General features: G+C 38.2%; 1 protein-coding gene across 3 annotated transcripts in view; it reads left to right on the forward strand.

Annotated features, from left to right (window-relative positions):
- VCAN (versican) overlaps window positions 1–21,488 on the forward strand; it is a 113,759-nt gene that overhangs the window by 80,767 nt on the left and 11,504 nt on the right. For all 3 annotated transcript variants that reach the window (XM_075021363.1, XM_075021365.1, XM_075021364.1), the window contains exons 9-12: window positions 2,064–2,177; window positions 5,420–5,533; window positions 12,413–12,571; window positions 13,339–13,421. In XM_075021363.1, coding sequence (XP_074877464.1) covers window positions 2,064–2,177; window positions 5,420–5,533; window positions 12,413–12,571; window positions 13,339–13,421 — 470 coding nt within the window. The remainder of the gene's footprint in view (window positions 1–2,063; window positions 2,178–5,419; window positions 5,534–12,412; window positions 12,572–13,338; window positions 13,422–21,488) is intronic.

Raw genomic sequence — 21,488 nt, forward strand, 5'->3', positions numbered from 1 at the left:
AGAGCACCGAATGAAGTAACAACAGAACTCATGAGCCTCAAGCTTTGAAGTCAGCATGATTGTAACCTCTACAAAGTGAAGGAGAATGGGGGTACCAAAACTCAAGTTCAGTGACTTTTCCTGAGTGCATCATGGAGCTCTGGATCAGACTTGAGGTGACCAGCCAGTTCTAAAAGACAGGAAGGTAACATTGATTGTAGTAGTGAATTCAGCTGTAATTACTTAATTTTCCAATTTCCAACAGATAATTTTGTCTGATAGCTTTTCTTGTGTTGGCATGATGATAGTACTTATACAATTGGTTTATAGATAGGGTTGTTTTATAACATTTTGCAGTTGACTTAGCAGATCCAGTGTGTATTTTAGGATACTAATTTTCTATAAAAATTAACTTCTCTTAAGCTACAAGATGGCTTTCCAGACAAAAGAAAACTGAGACTTCATGTTTTCAGCCTGTCTGTAGCTTTAACTGGTTGATACAGTGTCTGTCTCATAAATTACAGATCTTTTTGTTAGACATCATTTGCCACAGTATTTTGTTTTACATAATGGTTATTAGGCACCATTTCACCAAATACACAGATGATGCAGGTAGGGTCAGTACAAGTAGCATCACTTCCATTCATATTTTATCTAGATATAGCTGAGGAAAGAATTGAACTGGCTTAATTTTGTATGGTTTTCTATTATTTTTCCTCAAATAATCCAGATAGGTGTCAATTTGAAAATGTTTACTGGGAAAATACCTAGTCCGTAGGAGGACAGACAGTAAACGCATAATAAACATCATTAGGTTCTTAACATAGCCCTACATTTGCAACTTTCAGTGAAGCAGTCCTAAAACATGCACCCTATTTTGTGGATATGATCAGATTATTTTCAAAACCTCCAAAGCAAGATCTTGCCCAATTAATTACAATCCCATCTTACCTAGACGGGATTTTCTTCTGGAGGCTTTCAACTGAACCTTTTGTTTTCCAGTGACTAGATAGGGAACTTGGTGCTTTAGGAAGACTTCTTTGAATGTCTAACTTGCAAGGGTAAAATAGATGTTACTTATCTTTTAATTCATAAACCATAGTCAGATGTTTTGGAAAAATATAACCAAAAATCTAAACTTTCCTCGTGTCTCTGAATTAACCTAGGTTACAGAACTCTTTTACCCATTTTGTAAGTTCTCAAAGCCAGGGCTTTCTTCTTGTATCCCAGAAGGACTGTCTTCATGATTTTCCTCTAACTCTGAGAAGCTAATACTTAGAAATGGTTATCTAGTGTGTACTTGTGTGAGTGATTGCTCCTAGGCATTAAATCAAATGCAGATACCTAGGTATCTAAACTCAGTTGAAATAAACATCTCTAGAAGGCATAAAGCTCTGCAAGGAAAAGCTGTTTAAATGATAACTCCCATAACAACTGAGGATTTCACAGCAGGTAAGCTTTTATCTTAATGTTTAGTTCAGTTACGAATATATTCAGTACTTATATTTGTATTCTTGTTTTTAAGAAACACAGGTAGGAAATATGCATGTTTGAAAACATCCTTTCAAAGAAATAAGACTGTGGGCATTGGTTGATCAAATGTAAAACAGTCAAACAACAGCAGCCAGCCAGTATGTTCTGTGTACCCAATCATTCTACATAAACTAACACTGTTGAAAAAAAAAACCAAAACATTTTCCATTCATTTTGCATATGCTTAACTGTTTTCAGCTATAATTAATTGTCATGTCATGCAAACTAAATCCTCAATAGAATATCATGACTGCCAAATATAGTACAAATTGCTATGAAAAAATATAATTCCAAAAATTATTTATACTGGTTCATAGTAAATGCCATGTTGTTGTTAAAGTTGAAAATAGTGATGCCTGAAAATAAGCTTTACTATTTTACAAAACCGTCTTATTCTCAGTAGTCTATTATGTTAGTAGAGTTTCTGTAACTACAGTAAAGCCTGCAACAGCCATGCAGAAATGAAGAAAGATTTCTTCTTCCAAAAAATCAAAAAGACACCAGTTCCTTTAAACTACAGTGTCAATTTTTTTTTTCTACTTGTTTAACAGGCCAAGATCCATGCAAAAGCAATCCCTGCCTTAATGGTGGTACCTGTTATCCACGTGGTTCATTTTACATCTGTACATGTTTGCCAGGTTTCAACGGTGAGCAGTGTGAATTAGGTAAGCTGATGCCATCTAGATGCTGATTAAGTCTAGTATAAAGTTTTCATACGTAAGATCTGCAAAAGTGGTGTGTTTTGAAGTTGAAGAATGCATAGACACTTGAAAAATTCTACAATGACGCCTTACTTAAGAAGAGAACCATAAAATGAAGGAGGTCCCCTTACCCCTTTTGTCTCTCCCAATAAAGTGCATAGATGTGTATGTACACAAACATTAAGACAATTGTAAATGAACTATATGACCTAGAATTCATAACATTAAATTCATAAATACATCAGCTAAAACCAAATAAATATTAATATTTGGGATAGTTCTTAAAAGCTTTGTGTAATTATTTGAAAGAGTGGTAAGATAAACTAATCCCAAATGTGACTGGGAAGCTGAGCACTGAATGCCAGCTTGATATTTTTTCAAGAAAATTGTACACATGATCATAATTGTATACATCTTTGGTATAAGTTAGTATTTTGGTAACTCTTCTAGCTGAGGACCTCTTGGTCCTCAGCTGCCTGTGACATTTGTGTTTACCTGCTATGACTGGGAGCTTCAAGAGACTCACCAGTACAGTTCAGAATAACTAGCTTTTCCTTCCATCAGCAAGCCAAAGTATGATAGAAGTGGTAGTTTGGCTGTTTAGTGTAGAGCTGGTTTAGGCTTTTGAAAATTTGTAACTTTCATTCCCTGATAAAAAACATGGATTTGCCTATTACACAGTTGCCTGTCAAACCTGAAAGAAAAAAACTCATGCAATGTTACTAAAATGAGTTCAACTCATAGAATCATAGAATCATTTAGGTTGGAAAAGACCTTCAAGATCATCGAGTCCAACCATTAACCATGCCCACTAAACCAGGTCCTGAAGTACCCTGTCCACTCGCTTCTTAAATATCTCCAGGGTTGGTGACTCAACCACTTCCCTGGGCAGCCCATTCCAATGTTTGACAACCCTCTCAGTAAAAAATTTTTTCCTAATATCTAACCTAAATCTCCCTTGCCTCAACTTCAGGCCATTTCCTCTTTTTTCTTTTTTTTTTCTTTTTTTTTTTCTTTTTTTCCAGGAACGTCCTGGATTGTTTAGTCACTGCTGTGTTGTATTTCCAGCAGATGTCTGGAAAGTTAAAGTCCCCCACAAGGACAAGGGCACACGATTCTGAGACTACTGCCAGCTGCTTGTAGAATGATTCATCCGTCTCTTCAACCTGGTTGGGTGGTCTATAACAGACTCCCAGCACAATATCTGTCTTATTGGCTTTCCCTCTCATCCTCACCCATAAGCACTCCACCTTGTCATCAGAATCGTGTAGCTCTGTACAGTCAAAACATTCCCTAAGATAGAGAGCCACCCCAGCACCTCTTCTACCTTGCCTATCCCTTCTGAAGAGCTTGTAGCCATCCATTGCAGCAGTCCAGTCATGGGAGTCATCCCACCATGTTTCCGTGATGGCGACTAAGTCTTATCTATCCCGCTGCACGATGGCTTCCAGCTCCTCCTGTTTATTGCCCATGCTGTGTGTGTTGGCATAGATGCATTTGAGCTGGGTTATCAAATCCACCCCTAACATCTACATGCTGCCCCCAGGCTCATCTCTGGTGCACCTAGTTTTATCCCTTACCCCCTTTGAACCTAGTATAAAGAACTCATCATATATAGCTTGGGAGAAAAAAACCAACCCTACCCAAAGGTTGATATCAGTGCAGCACAATTGTCAGGATTACTATGGTTTCATTTGTGTTCAGCAAGACAGTGTATGATTAAAAAAATAATTAGCCAGTGTTTTTCTCTGCTTTCCTAGCTCATGTTGATGAGTTTGCTAGTTCCCTAGTGGGTTGCTGCTGGTAGATATCAAGTTTTAGATGTTGCATCTTAAATCTTCTTCTTTGTCAGGGAATATGGCATGCCCTGGTTGCAAACCAGAGGTCAGAGATAATGGTTTTCTCTTTTTTTTTTAGATTATAAAAGAATAATCTGGCCACTTCTTGCCCCCTAAAACTCTTAGTGGCTTATTAACAAATTGGAGTGCGACACTCCACGGCCAGTCACCGTATAGAAGTATGTTCTGTGGTGCTTAAGAAAGTAAACCTCAGCGTTTTTAGCCCTGGATTCAGGGATAGTCTGTATATGAGGCATAAAACATTGATTTGAGAGCTTTCCAAATGACTGAAACAAATAGGACCTAGCATAAAATTTGAACAGAAATAATTATTTAAATAAAAGTATCTTTAAAAAACCTTTCAGGTGATGCAGCAATTATTCCTAGGATTGCACAACTGCTTGTTGGTTTGTAGATGTGTTTAACTTCTCTCTTATACTTTAATTGTCAATCACTACCAGCAGTTCACTTTGGACTAAGATGTTTGCAAACTCTGCATTGAAGTTTATGCTGTGATTGTTTCAGAGGAACAGCACTCATTAGAAAACACCATATGATCTTTATAAAGAGACATAATAGCTTATAACCTGTGCAAATAAATGCACAAAATAATTGTATTAAATGAACTAGTGCTCCAATTTAAAAGGCAAAGACAAGGTATTTTAGCAGCCAGAGGAGCAGAGGAGAGAACTGTTATTTGTTTACTCTACAGACATAGGCTTAGCAGTAAACTTGTGCATGACTATGAATGTTACTATCTGACTGGTCATTTAGTGAGATTGTCTTTATGATGCTTTGTCCTTACCTTGATAAGATTAGACAAGGATGAAATGAGAAATGCAAACCAATAAGATGCCAGGGCATGCTGCTTTGCAGACTGAAATTAGCAGTCTGTTTGATGGTATATGATAAGATTTCCAATATTTGAGATTCATGAAGATATTTGAGGTCTCCAATACTTGACGAGAATTTTTTGTACCATGGTCACATACTTAAGTCAAATTTTCTGCCAGTACAGGAAAATACTACACACTGCACAGTATCACTTCTTTCTCAGCTACAAAATGAGGAATTGAAGGTCTAGATTTTAGAAATTAACTCAGGAGTTAGAGTGCAGGATATAAAATTGTGGGTCAGTAATGTCACATTTCCTGAGGAAACTGCTTCTTGGCGTCTGGATGAAGAGAAAGGAAGGTTGTGTGTAGTGAGATCAGTTATCATGCAAATAAACTGGTCATTTGGATCTTTTGCAATACTTCATTCTTCTGGATTGAACTGGTCCTAGTAATAAGTATGACTAAAGCTGAAGAACATTTCCCTTCTAGGAGGTGGGTGGATTTTAAAAACACTTTTATCTGTATGTTGTAGATATCGATGAATGCCAGTCTAACCCATGCCGGAATGGAGCCACGTGTATAGATGGCCTCAATACCTTTACTTGCTTGTGTCTGCCAAGCTATGTAGGTGCTCTCTGTGAACAAGGTAAGGTGTGTTCTTTAATCTAGGGTGATTGAGGTCATCTGTTTCCATTTCAAGACCCTTCTGGAGCAACTAGGCAAAGCCTCCTAAAATTGAGAGGATGGAAGAAACTGTCAAAATCTGTGGGAAGTCATCAGCGATGAGGAGAGGTTATAATTTTTGAGTGTGTTAGACTCCCATAATTTGTGGCTCAGGACTTTTTGTTTGTTAAATCTGCACCATCTTTTGCAGATGGATGAAAACAAACTCTACCCACATGCTAACCTGACTAGAAGTCACATTACTGCTGTACCAAATATAAACTGATATATTGGGCAGTTTCTGTGTCAAAATAACAACAGCTGTATAGTTTTCAGGTGGTTCCAAGGCAAGCACAGCCTGCTTATATTGGCTTGCAAATGATGGGGAAGACACATACTGAGTTTCTCTTGTTACTGTAGTGATGCTTATGGGATAATGAGTAGGAACAGAGTTACTCTCTGACCAACCTTCTGTCCTAAAAAATTATATACAGTATGAGAGACATATCAGAACCAGTAACTTCCAAGTATTGCTGGAAAGTAATAATAATCTACTGAACATGCCAGATTACCCATCCACTGGGCACCGTAGCCTTCACAACTTCATCCCAGAATTTTCAAACTGATTTGTTCTGTGATTATTTTAGGAATAGTAGGTGCAGGATCACAATTACAAAGAAGTCGTAAAAGGCTTTCTAAACTGGACAACTGAAATCAGATTAAACATCCAGGTCTCTGTAATTGTTAGAACATTGCCTGCAAGAAATCCCACTGTATTTACAAGAAATACTGACAGTGCAAGATGCTTACTCAGTATGTGCATGTAGGAGGAGGAATAGGGTAGCAAAATCTGTTTTGTCAGTAAAATTCATGAAGGCATTTCCATGGGAAAAATAAGTGGTGTTTTAAGGTGTACTTTCTAAAGCTTATGAAAATATTTTTCTCTTTTTCTTCAGCTGAACGGTTTTGGCCACAGGTGAATGAACTAGGCCTTTGGATTTGTTTAATTAATACTGTGTTATTTTCCTGTTTGTTTCTCATCTTCAGTGAAAGGCAGTTTGCAAACTCTTCTAGCTCAACCTATAGAGATTTGTTTGTCAGAGCTGAAAACTCTCAAAACTGACCAGCTCCAGCACTTTTCACTGTTTAACTTTTTCTGTAGTCTGGCTAACTCTGCAATTTGAAAGGTCTTTCTGAATCTGTTCTCCAAAATTACAAGTTGACAGTGTTTTCACAACAAAAGAAATAAATCTTCTCACTCCCTTCCTCCTCCCCTTCATTGCAGCAAATCTATAGTAGCGAGTGGCTCTGAGTACCGTGGTAGCTTTGAGCTGCTTTTTATGACCAACCTGAGAGCACATTTTAGGTGGTTAATGGGAACATTTCCTAGTTTGTCAATCAGAACCAGAGCCCTGCTCACTCAGCTTTGGAATTTAAATTTCCTCCACTTAAAGTCCTGCAGTGGTTTGGGACTTGGGAAAAGCATTTAGTGCCAAATTTCCACTCCACCAGACAAAATAAAACTGTGTTGGCAATTCAGACACACTTGTCTGGCAAGCAGGCTTTATTTCAAGGCACCAGTCCTGACCTCACTAGGTTTAAAGACCAGCCAGAACGACAGAATGTGTACCTCGGTACCACAGGAAAGGTGGAGTTGAGCACACCGAGATTATATTTCATTACTCTTTTTTTTTTTTCCCCTCCAATATATACTATTCATGTTAGAAAGCTTTGAAAAAAGTCAGGCTGAAGGCCTTTCTTAGGCATGGTGCTGAGTATTCAAAGTGCTGTGGAAGGGAATGGAAGCAGTGAGTGTACATTGCCTCTGGAAAAGAAGCTCAAAGTAGGAGACAACTCCACCATGTCCTTGTCCCATGACACTGGTACAGAAAAAACTCAGAGCTCAGAATTTCCCCCAAATGCCCCCGTGAGACTTTTCTAGACTAAAGGATCTTTGGCTGATGTATTATGCCTGTCTCAGCATTAGGAGGGGATGTGACCAGAGGACAGTGCAGCTGCACATCAGGCAGCTCCGGCAGGTGGTAGAAGTTAGAGGAGCCTTCAGGGTGATCTAACCTAGGGTGAGGGAAATCAATCCTGAGACTCAGTGAGCTGTAATTGGCTCCCTGACAGCCGTTTTTCTTGCCAGGTGGAAACAGTTCAGCAGACAATCTGAGCCCAGGAACTTCTTCCTGAAGAGAGCTAAAGTTGTCTGATGTTAGAAATAGAGCAGCTGAGGGTGTTTCCTTTTTAAACTAGATTGGTGGCTCAGTAAGCCAGCATCGCTTCTGGTTCAGACTAGATTAAATGTGAGTGCAGTACTCTGTTAGATAATACTCTCTTTTGCCCACAACATGTATCTTTTCAAAGTACAGGTGCATATTCTGCATGCCACTTGGTGACCTTTGAACATCACTTCTGAAAATGCAGAAATATGCCAAAAACACTTTTTCACAGGGTGACTGCAGGCTACAGTAGATCTTCATGCGAGTCTTACCCTGGGGGAGCCATCAGTCTTTCCATTGACATCCCCCTGTGAAAAGCCCTTGAGTACTCTCGGTGTCCAGATAAATGAGCCCAGAGCTCAGATCTTCCCGATTTGTTGCCTGAAGTGTTGCTTTGCAAGCTCCATGTTTGAGGAAAGAGGAGAGGAGGGTTGTTTGACACCCTGTTTCACACTGGGCTGGTGGAACCAACTGTAGAGAATAGTCCCCAGGGACCAGTGGGGTGTATGAAAGTCTGTTGTTGCATTATCTGGCCATCTGTGTTTGTCGTGAGGAGTACCTTCCTTCATGAATAGTTACATGGGAAACAACAAAATGGTAGAGACTTGCAATTTGAACCTCAATTTCAAGAATAAGTGTTCTTTATGAGGACTGGACGAGCACCTATTTAAATTTTCTGCTTCCTTTTCTTTTTCTCCTTTTGCTATTCTAACTGATGTCTACCTGCTTTCAAGGAATTGTGTTTGTGTTTTAAACTTAAGGTTTGGGTTTCTCCACTGCAGGATCTCTGCAGGAGCACCTAGGCTAGCCTGTTTACCAAATGCAGCTGCATGCATGGACCTGTGTGCCAAAATGGCATATATCTGTTTGTTACGGGATGTGCCTCCTTGGGATAATAAAACCAGCTGTTGCCTTCCAGGTTCTGAAAATAAAACAACTGGGGTTTTTAATGATCATATCAGGAACAATGTTTTTTTATAACCCAAGTTCATTGTTTAAATGTCTGTGACTACCCTGGTCTCATCTGATTCACTTTGTTCCCAGGGCTTGGAAGCTTGGGATGGAAGTATTTGAGAAGGGCTCAGTGCAAAGATACTTTCTGAAAACAGATGGTCTCTAACTGATTTCTTTCAGCTGAGAAGAGATTATTTTGAATGTTTACCAGAGAAATGGTTTCTCCTCAAGATGTGTGGGCTAATGGGCCTCAGACTTCTGTTCATTAGCTGAAGGCAGACAGTAACAGATAAAATTCACAGCTGAGTAAAACTCTCATTATGTTCCAGTACCTGTGTTTCTTTATTTTCTTTAAGCCTCTTATGGAATTTCTTTAAAGACAAGGCACCTATTGTCAACAGCTTATTGCAGCTGTTGAAAAAGCGGTAGCTATCTATGTATTAAACCTACAGGGAACTTTTTTTTTAAATGCAGAGTTTAGAGATGTTGTTATACATATACAATTGCAGTTACAGAGAACAGAAGCTGTGTAAGTAACTCCTTGCACACATCACTGAAAAGGCCTGTAAATTGTCATAAATCTTTAGTCAGACAACTTTTAAAACACCATAAATATGGCAAGCAGTGTTTCAGTCTTTCCATCATGTTCTGGAATAAGGTTACAGAAAGCTGTGATTACCTCCCTGGGTAAGTATACAATGAACATGGAGTATTGTATTGAGTAAGTGCTTGCACCTACTTTGCTCACAGGTGATAGGGGTCAGAAAATGTACAGCCACCTGCAATTAGATTTTACTGGTTCAGTAAAGGCATTAATAACTTATACCTATATGGAGGCCTTACCTTTGTGTCACCCTTTCAGCTTTTTTAATGTAGTAAGATACACACACTCAGGACAAAACACTGCAGACACAAAACAGTCCCCACATTTTTACTTGCGTGGTTTGCATTTTTCATCCTCTAGCCTCCTGACTCTCCCTTTCCACATTCCTTTCTCCCCTTTTCTCATTAACTTCTCCTCTCAAAAAAAAACCCCCAAAACCCAAACCAAACCCCAAATCTTCTCTTTCCCATTCTAAAAATCATATGTATTTTATAGCCATCATCCCTGTCTTTTTCTGTCTTTGTAGATTTGGGCTGCAAACAGGTGCAGAAGTTATTCAACTTTTCCCTTTTGGAAAAAAAACATGCCATTTTGGATAAGAGGGAGTTTTATGTGCACAGCAGTGCAGGCATTTCAACTAAGAGTACCTATGTCACCGTTCCGCACCCTCTACCTTACGAGAAGAAATTTTGTTATTTATGATTCATGCTCAGGCCATTATTGCTCATTCTTTGAACCCAGTCTTCTAGGTTTTGTGTTTTCAAGCATCTTTGCCTCCTCCATGTGCCTTTCAGCAGATCTTCTCCTAAATCACGCACTTCTTCCCTAGCAGAAGCCAGAAAAGGCTTGATTAGAATAGCCTGGAAATACTCTCTGGCCACGATTTTCTCAGCATGCAATGCTGCTTGTTATTATCTGACTTTCCTGTGGGACAAGGGTGTACCTGAACAAGATGAATAATAAAATCTTAAGTGCCTTCACAAAGGACATAGCACTGTTAGTCAGCATTGTGTGGTTAAACAAATGTTCTAGAAAGCCAAAGGCAGACTAAACTTTAAAATGGCCTAGATGCCAGAGATTAAAGCTGTATCTGCAGCCTGGTCCTCATACAGAATACAAAGAGGGAAAAGATAAAAACTAACAAGTTGGTAGTATAGATTACATTCCATTTTCATAGCTGGGATTACGCAAGGCACAAGCAGTTTTCTACAGCTTAACTTGTTAAAAATAGAAGAGAAGTAATCAGTGTAAGCCTTTGTGTTTGGTAGATTTATGTCTGTGGTGATGACTTTTCGAAAACTATTTTGATACCAGACTCCTAAGACAATGACTGCTCTGTTATCAGTGTTGCCAGGAATTGTCAGAGAAATTCTGATAAACCTCCGAAGTGATATGTTTGCACTTTTAAATCCATTTATGTACGTGTAAACTCTAGTTTTTATCTTGGAAGATTTAAATACTTTTTTTAAAAAATAGACATTTTGGTGCTTCAGGATGTGAATGGCCTTTTCCTGCTATGAATTAAGAAACAACCTTCTGTTGTGAAAAAATTATTCCACAATTTTCTTTCAGGTGGTAGCTGTTCAAACCTAAGAAATATAGTTAAAGAATTTGCAGTTGTATGTCGTTGGCATATACTGTAATATCTGGCTTTTTCTGTACTAATGCAGAAAGATCCCCTTTGGCCAAAGCATGTTATTGACTGTTGACTATATTGGCTCACTGAATATAAATCCAATTTCATACCCAGAACATATCTATACCTCCGGAAATGCCAGACAGTTGCTTTCAGGCACAGATTTGTTTAGGGGTTGGTAAAACTTGGTGGGAAGTGGCAAATTTCTGTTTGGTGGGTGGGGTGGGGAAGGCCAAACTTTGTGTTTCAGTTCTTCAACATCCTGCAACTGAGCTCTTTCAGGGTGAGCCATTATGTACTTAGATAGCTGGAACTGGCTGTAGTCAGAACAAGCTGTAATTTTGTGCTGAAGTGTCCTTTATGATGCCATTTCATCTGCCATAACTCAAAACAGTCGGAGTTTTCCCTATTGTTTCTCCCATTCCTTCCTAAAACTCTTCTCAGTGGCAAGTTCTTCCAATCATCAAGCACAGCTCAGACACATTCAGGCATCATATTTGTTAATCCAATCTTATTAATACTGATTTACGTCTGTGATTAATTCCTGCAGTGTTGATGCAGAAGCAAACTTGGAAGGGGAACTTTGTTGGTTCTTGCCATCTGTTCTGTTTACAGCTGCCTAACCTTGACAAAATAATTAATGTCAAGTCCATGGATTGTTACTGTTCCAGGGCTTGTGTTTATTTATTTCTCTTTAGATGGAAGGATATACTGGCTGGTGTAAACTTCTGTCTATTATGCATTCTTATCAGTACCATCCCTCATACAAGCACAGACAATGTGCATTTCATTATTTTGTATTTCAGTTTTACAGCCTTCCTTAGAAATTAATGCCTAAAGTTTATTAAGTTAGACTTTGTCAAGGAAGGTGGGTTTTAGAGGAGGATTTGGAGGGGTAAGTTCAGAAAGATAATACTTCAGCTTTGCATCTGTGAACTGAACAATCAAAAGCACTTTCCTTCGTATTATTTTCAGTTATTTGTTTCCTCCAAACCAAAGTAATTCAGTACAGTCACTCAAAGAACTATTTGCTCTTGCAAGTAAAAATTCCCATCCCCACATACAGACTCAGAAAACTGAGATGAAATTTAGTCTAACTGCAGTCCAACATCCAGACATTTCATTCATCAAGAGTTATGGACTGAAGATGTCCTCCTGAGATTGTCCAAATACAGTACAATTTGACCAGTGGAAGCTCACAAAGTTGCCAGTTGCAATTATACACCTTACATAAGTAATATTTTTGCAGCTTGTACTGAGTAAACAGAAGTACCTGAAAATGTAATGAGGTCTCAAGGATGAGTGTTGATTGTTTGCATTTGTACTGCTTAACAGGTGGGTACCTTCTTGAACTTCTGCCCTGAAGAAAATCTATCTGCTTGCATGAAACATGCCTGTGTTTCATGCCCATTGACAGAGATGTGATTTATTTATTTGTCACAGACACGGAGACCTGTGATTATGGCTGGCACAAGTTCCAAGGACAGTGCTACAAATACTTTGCCCATCGGCGTACATGGGACACAGCTGAAAGGGAATGCCGTCTCCAGGGAGCACACTTGACAAGCATCTTGTCTCATGAGGAGCAGATCTTTGTGAACCGTATGTACTGTTAGGATTCCTCTAAGCAAGAGTGGGCGCTGTGGGTTCAAAGGTAGTGAAATATCCTCCTGATGACTCAGCTTTTACATCTCCATCTTAAAATATACTTTTAGAATGTTTAAAAGGCACACTTTGTGTTCTTCATGTTTATTTTTGCAGTGAATGCAAGTTCCCTATAACTATTACATTATTATTTGTTACATAGCAAATACTTTGTTTTTGAGGAGGAGAATGGGAACTGTTTTTTTGGCATTGGAAATTGATGAAACATCTTTTTCTGGAGGTGTTAGATTTTTTGTGCACCTGACATCAATGACCAAGCCACCATATATTATGTTAGGTAGGCATAAAGAAATAGTTCCTGTATGTTGTGTTACCCAATTTAGACAACATTGGTCACAGCCTAATCAAAACTTTAAAAACAGAGATTAAAATACATGCTTTTATTATTTTAATCTTTTTTGCTTTTTTTCCTCCCCATCATATTCTCTCAGGTAGGAAACTAATCTGTTTTCTTTGGGAGACACCATCAGGAGGGAAGAGACATGATTGTTTAAAACTGTAGATGAGAATCTGCGTATTTATAGACATCCCAAATTAAAACCGAAAAGCTGAAAAACAGCCTGTAAATAGTTGTTTGCATAATGAGTAGAAGAATCTTAAGAACAGGATGTCTGATTCATTCTGTGCAAATTCTTTTTATTTTCTTTGGTGAAATCTCTTCCATTTATGGGAAGGTTAATAAAAATATCTGTCTGGTTCCTTAGGTATTGGGCATGACTACCAGTGGATTGGCCTCAATGACAAGATGTTTGAGCGTGATTTCCGCTGGACTGATGGTAGCCCACTGGTAAGATGCCTTTGAAATGAAATCACTCATACATTTCTTTTTGTGGTGGCTTATCAAATTCCCACCAGCAATGAGGAAAGCTTCATGAAAAAATGTAGTCACTAAATATGCACCCATGCAAACAGCCAGCAAACTCTTGTTTTGGGATAACTACTATTTTGTGGTGTAGTTCTAAAATCTTATTCTTAGTTCTTTTTATTGTATATGTGGGAGCTCTCAAAGCTTCCAAACAGAAAAACTCAAAAAGTCTAAGACTGTAATTTAAGGGTCTCTGCAGGAGCTGTTTGTTCTCTTCTGGTCTTACACAAGCACACATGTGGCAATTCTCCTCTCCCTTCTGTATATGAAGCAGAATGCATTTTTGGGGTGAGAATATGGCATTCAAGCTCTTGTGTTCACTGGATCTGTGAGAGTGCACAAAGGAACCTCGCAAGTGTTGCTGGAGATTGTTTCTAGTCTGTATGGCAGCTCTACAGCTAGGATAGAGAAGCAGCCATCCTTAGGTGGTTCAGGAGGCCTGTAACCAATAATCTGTCCATAAAATTTTAAGATGCTGTTGATACCTCTATTGCCTTAAAACAAGAAGGAAAATCAGCAGAAGGAGAGGGAGAACACTCTCTACCTACGTTTAACTAACCTAAATCAAAGAGCTGATGGATACAGGAAATGATTGAGCTCTTTCCAATTTAAAACAGTCTCTTTTGTAGAAGGGACAGGTGATTTATTGCTGTTTAACACCTATTGAAGAACATTACATTAAAAAACCCCAAACTGGTTATGCTTATTATTTTCCTTTCCAGTTGTGAATTCTTAAAGCAGAAAGCATCTGGACACACGTATGCACATGCTCACACATGCATGCAATGATCATTGCTGCATACCGTGTGGCTACAACTTATGTAGAAAGACACCTGGGGCAAAGCAGGTTTCATTTATTACCATTTCATTAAATAACCAGAGGTTTAAAATCCTCTAAAATGACTTGTAAATCAGCCATTTCTTGGGGAAACTACCATGTGTGGCAGGTGACAGCACAGGGAGTAAGAAAAAGATAATGAAACTTTTTGTTGCCTGACTGATTGCTCAGTGTATCTGCAGTGGTACCAATCCACCCGTTTGTGCTTGGGGCCACAAAGTCTTGCAGAATGTAAGCAGAAGGGTTTCATTTCATCATTTTCTCTTGCCTATCCTCATGTATTTTTGGGCGCACAAGATGTGCCATGGCCTTGAACTTTACTCATTCTGGGTGAGTTCATTCTCTGTCTCCTGATGTGGCTTCTTACACCTCAGTAACAGGCACCCTCTGAGGGTGTTTCAGTTTTGTTTGGAGCTCATGGGTGGTCCAGGCTGTCTGCAGTGGCTGGTCAAGGATCTTACACTTTACTAAGGGATCTAAAGTTAGGTGACATAAATTTGGGCATAAATGTAGTGACTGAAGGGGCAGCCCATCTTACACTAGGAAGTGTAAAACAAGATATACACTCATATATTCCAAAGACAAGTTTGGTATGTCACTGAATGATGAATTCCAGGAAATTAAAATTGGGGCTGAGATTCTCTTTTTTATTTCAGGCTACTGGGCAAATGTGGTATTACATTTTTACTTTAATTTTCAATTTTAAGAAACAAAGATATCCTAGGAACAGAATAAGACCATCTGTCCAACAGATTTATCTTTTGATTGATCTTTTTTCCACTTTATTTTTCTTTTCTTTTTAACAACTTCCCTCTGTCTCTTCCTTCAGAAACAATTTAGGTGTCTCTTGAAATCATTTATGTTCATTGCTTCAATAGGTTTCCCTCATAACTTATTCCATATGGTTTCTGGATACCATGGTTCTGAGCAGCTTCCTCATTTGCTCCTTTTCCCTAGTTTTTAACTTATTTTTCTTACTTTCTAACCACTCTTCTGGTTGCAGTGATTTATGACTTTTCTAGTAATTAATAGGAACAATAACATAATTAAATACATGAATCAAATGTATTTCCCTGATGATTGTCTTAAAATTCCAACGAATTTGAACACTAGGTCCAAAAATTATGTCATTTATATATTTGCAGGTGAACAGTAGTCATGATAGTGTTAAATGCATTAATATAATTTATGATCATAAAAATCAGCATTATTACATCAACACTCAGGTTCTAACTTGAATTCTGAGATTAGAGCTAGCTCTTGCATATAGCCAAAATACAAATAGCCTTCTTGTGTTTTACGTATCGGGGTGCATCTGTAATTCAGCTGTTTCTAGCTTTGTTGCCCAGCTCCATGCTTTCTCCAAGACAATATTATCTATCTACAGTTCTATTCAACACTTCTGGCATAAAGAACAATTTCTCAAATCTGGTGTGGATTCCTCTGATATAAGAGTTTTCTTGGATATACTATCAGAAAAGTCACTCCAGCTCTTAGATAGACTGTGCATCTGCAATTGACATACATTCATCTTTATTTTGATACTTGTTTGAATTTTCTGCCAATAACAGCTTGGTTTAATTTGAAAAACATGCTTACATGATTTTATTAGGTTTTGGATTAAAAAAAAGAAATTCTGATGCTTGGTAGACTTAAAAGAAAAAGCAAATGAACAGCAACAGCAAGACATATTGTGTATGGAATTGTTGGTGCAGTGCTGCAGTTGACCCAGTACTGCCCCGATGAAAGAGCTGTGATATACTTTAGTGATTTCTCTTTCACATGAGTTTTCTTTCTGAATAAAAAAAAAGCCCCTAGAATTGGGAATCACTGAACCACAGGCTCTACCATGGGAGATTATGGAATAAGTTTGGATTACTTTGGTACTCATTTTCCATGGACATAAGGAAACCCACAACTTAAATACTCAGTATGTTGAAAGGAACTCTTTTGCCAGGTGTTGGCATGTATTTTATTAGCAATTTCTGGAAAAAGGATCAAATACCTTTTTTTTTCTTTGCATCTAAAAGGTATTTCAACCATTGAGTTCAATGGAAGGAAATCAGCCATTTTTTGACATTTTCAGCTCATGCCAAATTGTGTTTTTCCAGATTTTTTAAGCTGAAGCTAAGCCAGTCACCATTAAAAATGATAGCTGGACAAAGCATGTACATGAGTTCCTTAGTGAAAACCAACAAACATACTTCCAAGTGCACTGCACTTTGTTTCTAACTACAGTGAACTATTAAATACACATGCCTACCCTTAGCTATTTTTTGTGGACATCATAGCCATATGCAGCACTGCCATATAAATCTTGTGCTCTCTGACTTCCATTGGCTACCAAAATACAGGGGGGGCTTTTTTTGAGCACACTTCTTGTCTCTCATGTGAGATGAGGGTGATAAACTCACCTTTGTCATTGGCCTAGTAATGTGAGAAAGCTTAAATTCTCAGATGAGGTTGTGGAAATTTTCCTTTCCTCATCAATCAGTGGATCATAGTTTTGCCGATCAAATAAGCAAGGGCCATTCAGTTTTCTGTGCAGTGTCCAGGTGAGATCAGTTCATGACTCTTCACTGGGATGGGAGGTTGGTTTGTTTTTTAAGGTGTGTGGGACAATGTAACCAAGATTTTTAAAAAGTGAACCTACACTGAACCTAGAATACCCTTGACAGGCCCACAGCCCTACTGAAAACAGGGGCAATTATTTAGGGGCCTAGTAGTGAAGTAAGTATAGTCAGCCACTTTTGATATCTTGCCATTCTTTTTTTAACCCCTATAGAAAATACTGGCTGTTAGCAATTCATCAAAAACAGCAGCAGTCAAAAAAGCCCCTCTATTCCTGTGCATGTTTTTCAGGTATCAACTGGAATTTCTGTTTAACTTGCAAAAATAATGCCAGTAAGCAAGTATGGGAATAAATGAAGTGTGATCTTGTAAATACATGCTCTGATTCTCAGAGTTCCTCAAGGAAAATGTTGATGTCTTGAATAGCAAAGCAAGTACAATCTGATTCAGTGAGAAAGCAAGGAATAATACTTAAAACTTTTTGGTCCACATGACATTTGTCCATATCTGTCTTGAGTCTACCTGTTTTCCATAACAAGAGCTTTTAAGACAAGTAAAATTATCCTAACAAAATAGAAATGGGCACATTCCTAAATCATAGTACTATAGGCTCTGTTCTTGCAAAGAAAACTTGAGGAGGCTTTTTGATCTACCTCACTGAAGTGTTTGATGCATAGTTATCTGCGTGTTTTTAGGGGATTTTGGCAGGTTTATTTCTTAACTGTGAAGTGGTTTTTAATTTAAAACTGCTCAGCAGTTTCCTGCCTTTCAGGCAAAATGTCATAATCTTATGCAATGGATTGGGTTGTGTAGGTAAAGTCACATCATCTCCCAGTAAAAAGATGCCTTTTCAGCATGCTGTACCTACTACATCCCAAACACATACTGAGCTTGAAAAGTGCAAAATAACATGATTGAAGTAGTTGGGTCATACCTCTCATGCCCTAAAGTTTAATTGTCGGTCCATGTGCTACTTTTCCATAAAGAAATTACTTTCTAGGTAACTGATATTTCATTATATTGTATTTTATTGTGCAGGACAATTTGCTTACATTTGTCTTTTTTGCAATTTCTTTAAAAAACAAATTGGGACCTTATTGGCTAACGTTAGAGTATGTCTTCAAAGCTCCTTGGCTAAGCTTAGGCTACCTTGTTCAACAAGCAGAACAAGATAAGCTATAATTATACTAAACTGTGGAATCCATTGCCGACCATCCATATGAATCTGATTTGTTCTGATTTTATGTACTGTATCTGTATGGCAGGAAGCTATCTTTTCTCATCTACAATGTGTTGCTGCTCTGTCTCTCTGTTCTCTTTTCTTTTTTCTGTTTTTGAAAGAAAGAATTTTTCAGTGTTTCCAGTGGTTGGGAGAGCTGGATTGGTGTTCTGGACCTGATGGGCCACATGAAGAACACTTTGCCAGCAGCAACCATTCCCTTTTTATATCAAGGGAAAAGAGTTGATTGCAGCTGTGTTAGTACAGCATAAAAAGTGAATGCACTTTCAGGTAACCTAGATCCTCACTTGTGGTGCAAGTTCAGTGAGAGTTGGAGATTAGGGGCCACTGCCACAACCATGGACTTGGAATACCAGCAACATCTGAGATAGCATGGGCCAGTAGGAAGGGAATTTGTAAGCTGCAAACTTTGGCATATCTGCCTCGTCCCTAACTTCAGATAATTTGTTTCAAAGGTGAAGGTAGTGAGAGCAGGTACTGAAGTGTGTTCAGAGAACTCACAGCACCCCAACATTTTTAAAGCTTCATTATTCATTACTTCCTTAAAATAAAGCCAATTTCTGCTCAAGACATTTCAAGTATGATTACATTGACAGATGGAAGAGGCAGAAGAAAATAATATAGTATTTTAAAGAGCATGTTTCATTAGCTCTGCTTTTCTTCTATTGCAGTGTAGTTATAGGGCTGTTCTGTTGGCATTTGGTATGGGAAAGCATTAGTTTTCCTCTGATTTACATTCTACATGGGAATGAAGATGGCTATATGTAAGACTGTGTTTACATTTAAAAAATTACAGAATCAAATTTTTTCCTGCACTTTTCTGTAGACTTTTCTCACAGCATTTCTGTGATAATGAACAACTCTCTAAGGATGAATCATGGGCAATCTTCATCCTACAATTATCATAAAAACCTCTAAGCAATAATAAAAAAAAATTTATTTGGGAAAATCACAGTGATACAGGAGAAGAAAGCAAGGCCCAGATACTCGCATAACTATGTGAACAGAGGAATTTGTCCATGCCTACTTGGATCTTTGTATACTTAAAACTTGATGTAATACAAACTACAAAATAACAGAACTTACATTATCAGTGGAGACATTTAATAATTGGCTTGATCAAAGGAAGAGTGAACACAATGTGACATTTGAAAATATCTTAGGGAAATTGAATTTAAATAATTCACTTAGTTCTGTGAATAGTAACTTTTACAGCTGTAAAGCACACCCATCCAAATAGAAAAAATCTGGTGTTGCTTTTGGCAGCTTCTCCATTGTATTTGGATTGCTGGCCTTTCACTGTTAAGGACCCTTGTGAGCAGGCACAGCGGTAAAGGAGTCCTTTGGAGCTATTCATGTTATGGATTAAGCGCATATAGCTACTTGGGGTTGTGCCTTGGGCCTCCGTCTCACAAGGGGAGTTATTCATATCCCTTGGAAAATGCTGCTGATAATTAGTGCTTTGTAGGGCGGTGAGCTCACTCCCATTACATAAGATTAGTGCTGTAATAAGGAGCTGGCTAGTGTCGGTGGCCAGATTGTCTGTCACTTGGAGAATGCTGCCAGCTAGGAAAGTAATGGGGCATATTGCCACTTTTAAAACTGTCCAGAGACTCTACGTTAGTTTTTCTTCCCTTCAGCATAGGAGCGTTTATGCTTTGTGTTTTGCAATGCTGGACCTCAGGTTGTCAATATTAGGTAGCTATATTAAAAAAAAAAACACCACAAAAAAAACCCCAAATTAAAAAACCCCAAAATAAAACAGAAGTTTAATTCTGGCAAAAACAAAGCCCTCTCTTTTCCTTCCTTTATTGGTCAGTGAATCAGAATGGTTTAACTTGAGCAAATCTGTAACTGCACCCCTCTCAGAAAGAGTAACTTCATTGAACACAAAAACCTTCAAAAGGCATGGAGTATTGTAGGGAAGGAGCCTGCCTCTGAGGGTTAAATAAAGCAAACAAACTAAAAAGTACTGTAGTCAGCTGCAAACAAAAAGCTTATTGTGCCCATGTCCCACAGGATCCTTGGAGAAGGAGATTTTAAATCTACCAAATGTTTTCGTTTTGTGCTGCAGTCAGTCATTACAGCCTCTTTTTAAGATGCTCATTTGACCTGCATTTAAATGGAGGAGAACTATATAATGTTATTAATGACAGGTATATTTTTAGTTCAGTATGTCATAGGCAGTAAGGAGGGCCTCTTGGACAAAGTGGTTTTTTGTCTCATTTTTACAAGGGGGGTCAGCAGTTACTTCAGAGCCTCATTATGGCTGGCTCTGGGCTAAAACTCTTGGACAGATTCAAACCTGTAGTAATTGTTGATATAAATGACAAAGTGCAGGATTTTCCTTTTTTCAGTGGCTGTCCTGGTAGTTCTGTACAAAAAGAATAAGTCACACCCCATGCAATTTGCATCATGTTGATAATATATAACTATGTTAGTGTGACTTCCAAAGAACATGTATTATACTAACCAACATTTAACACCCTACCATACTTTTCTTCCACAGTAAACCACCTGCCCATTAGCAAGAGAATTTCACCAGCTCTTTGCCACTCATTTTTCAGTCTCTGTGCTAAGGTGACTTCTGAAAGCCCAACACACACAGTATACCCACAAAATTGAACTATACAGTGTGTGAACCATGATGAAAGTTATTACTCTAAGAAGAGTTGGTACAGAGCAGATAAAAGTCAATGGAGTTGTGTCCACTGGATTCAGTTAGCTTTTAAAGAGTTAATAAAAGAGATATCTTTTCTGAATTATTATTGTGGAACTACACAGTTAGTATCCGGACTCAGTAATGTGTAGACATTGCCATCTAGTGGGAGCTTCCTGCTATATTTAGTGGTTTCTGCTTCTCATGGAAAAGTTGTCATACTCTGGTATTGTTTTAAAAAAATGTCAAAGAGCTAGTCATCCACTCCACACATAAAACTCCCCCCTAAAAGACAGCACTAACAGTGCTTTTATGTTTCAGCTTCATCAACTAGGCTTTTTTACTTGTTTCATTTGTATTCCTTAGATTTCTTTCCCAAAGTTATTTTTGCATAGATCTGACAGCTTATTCAATATGCAATCAGTGCTTGTGGATATTCATAGATATACATGAGTGTGTGTTATTCAGAGTCCTTTTTTTGCAAGCTGTTGCACAGGAAATCAAAGAGTCTTTCAATACATCCCACTGCTCTCTTACCAAAAAACCTTTTCAAGTGAAATCTTTTGCAAGGGTCTTTAGCAAAGCTCCTTCTGGGAGTTTGTCTTTCTCACAGTGTGACTGTGTAATGGTGAGTGTTGGGTGCCTGCCTCATCCAAATCCTGCCAGTTTCCCAAATGCCAT

Source organism: Buteo buteo, chromosome Z, assembly GCF_964188355.1.
Source record: "Buteo buteo chromosome Z, bButBut1.hap1.1, whole genome shotgun sequence".
NCBI classification, from domain to species: Eukaryota; Metazoa; Chordata; class Aves; order Accipitriformes; family Accipitridae; genus Buteo; species Buteo buteo.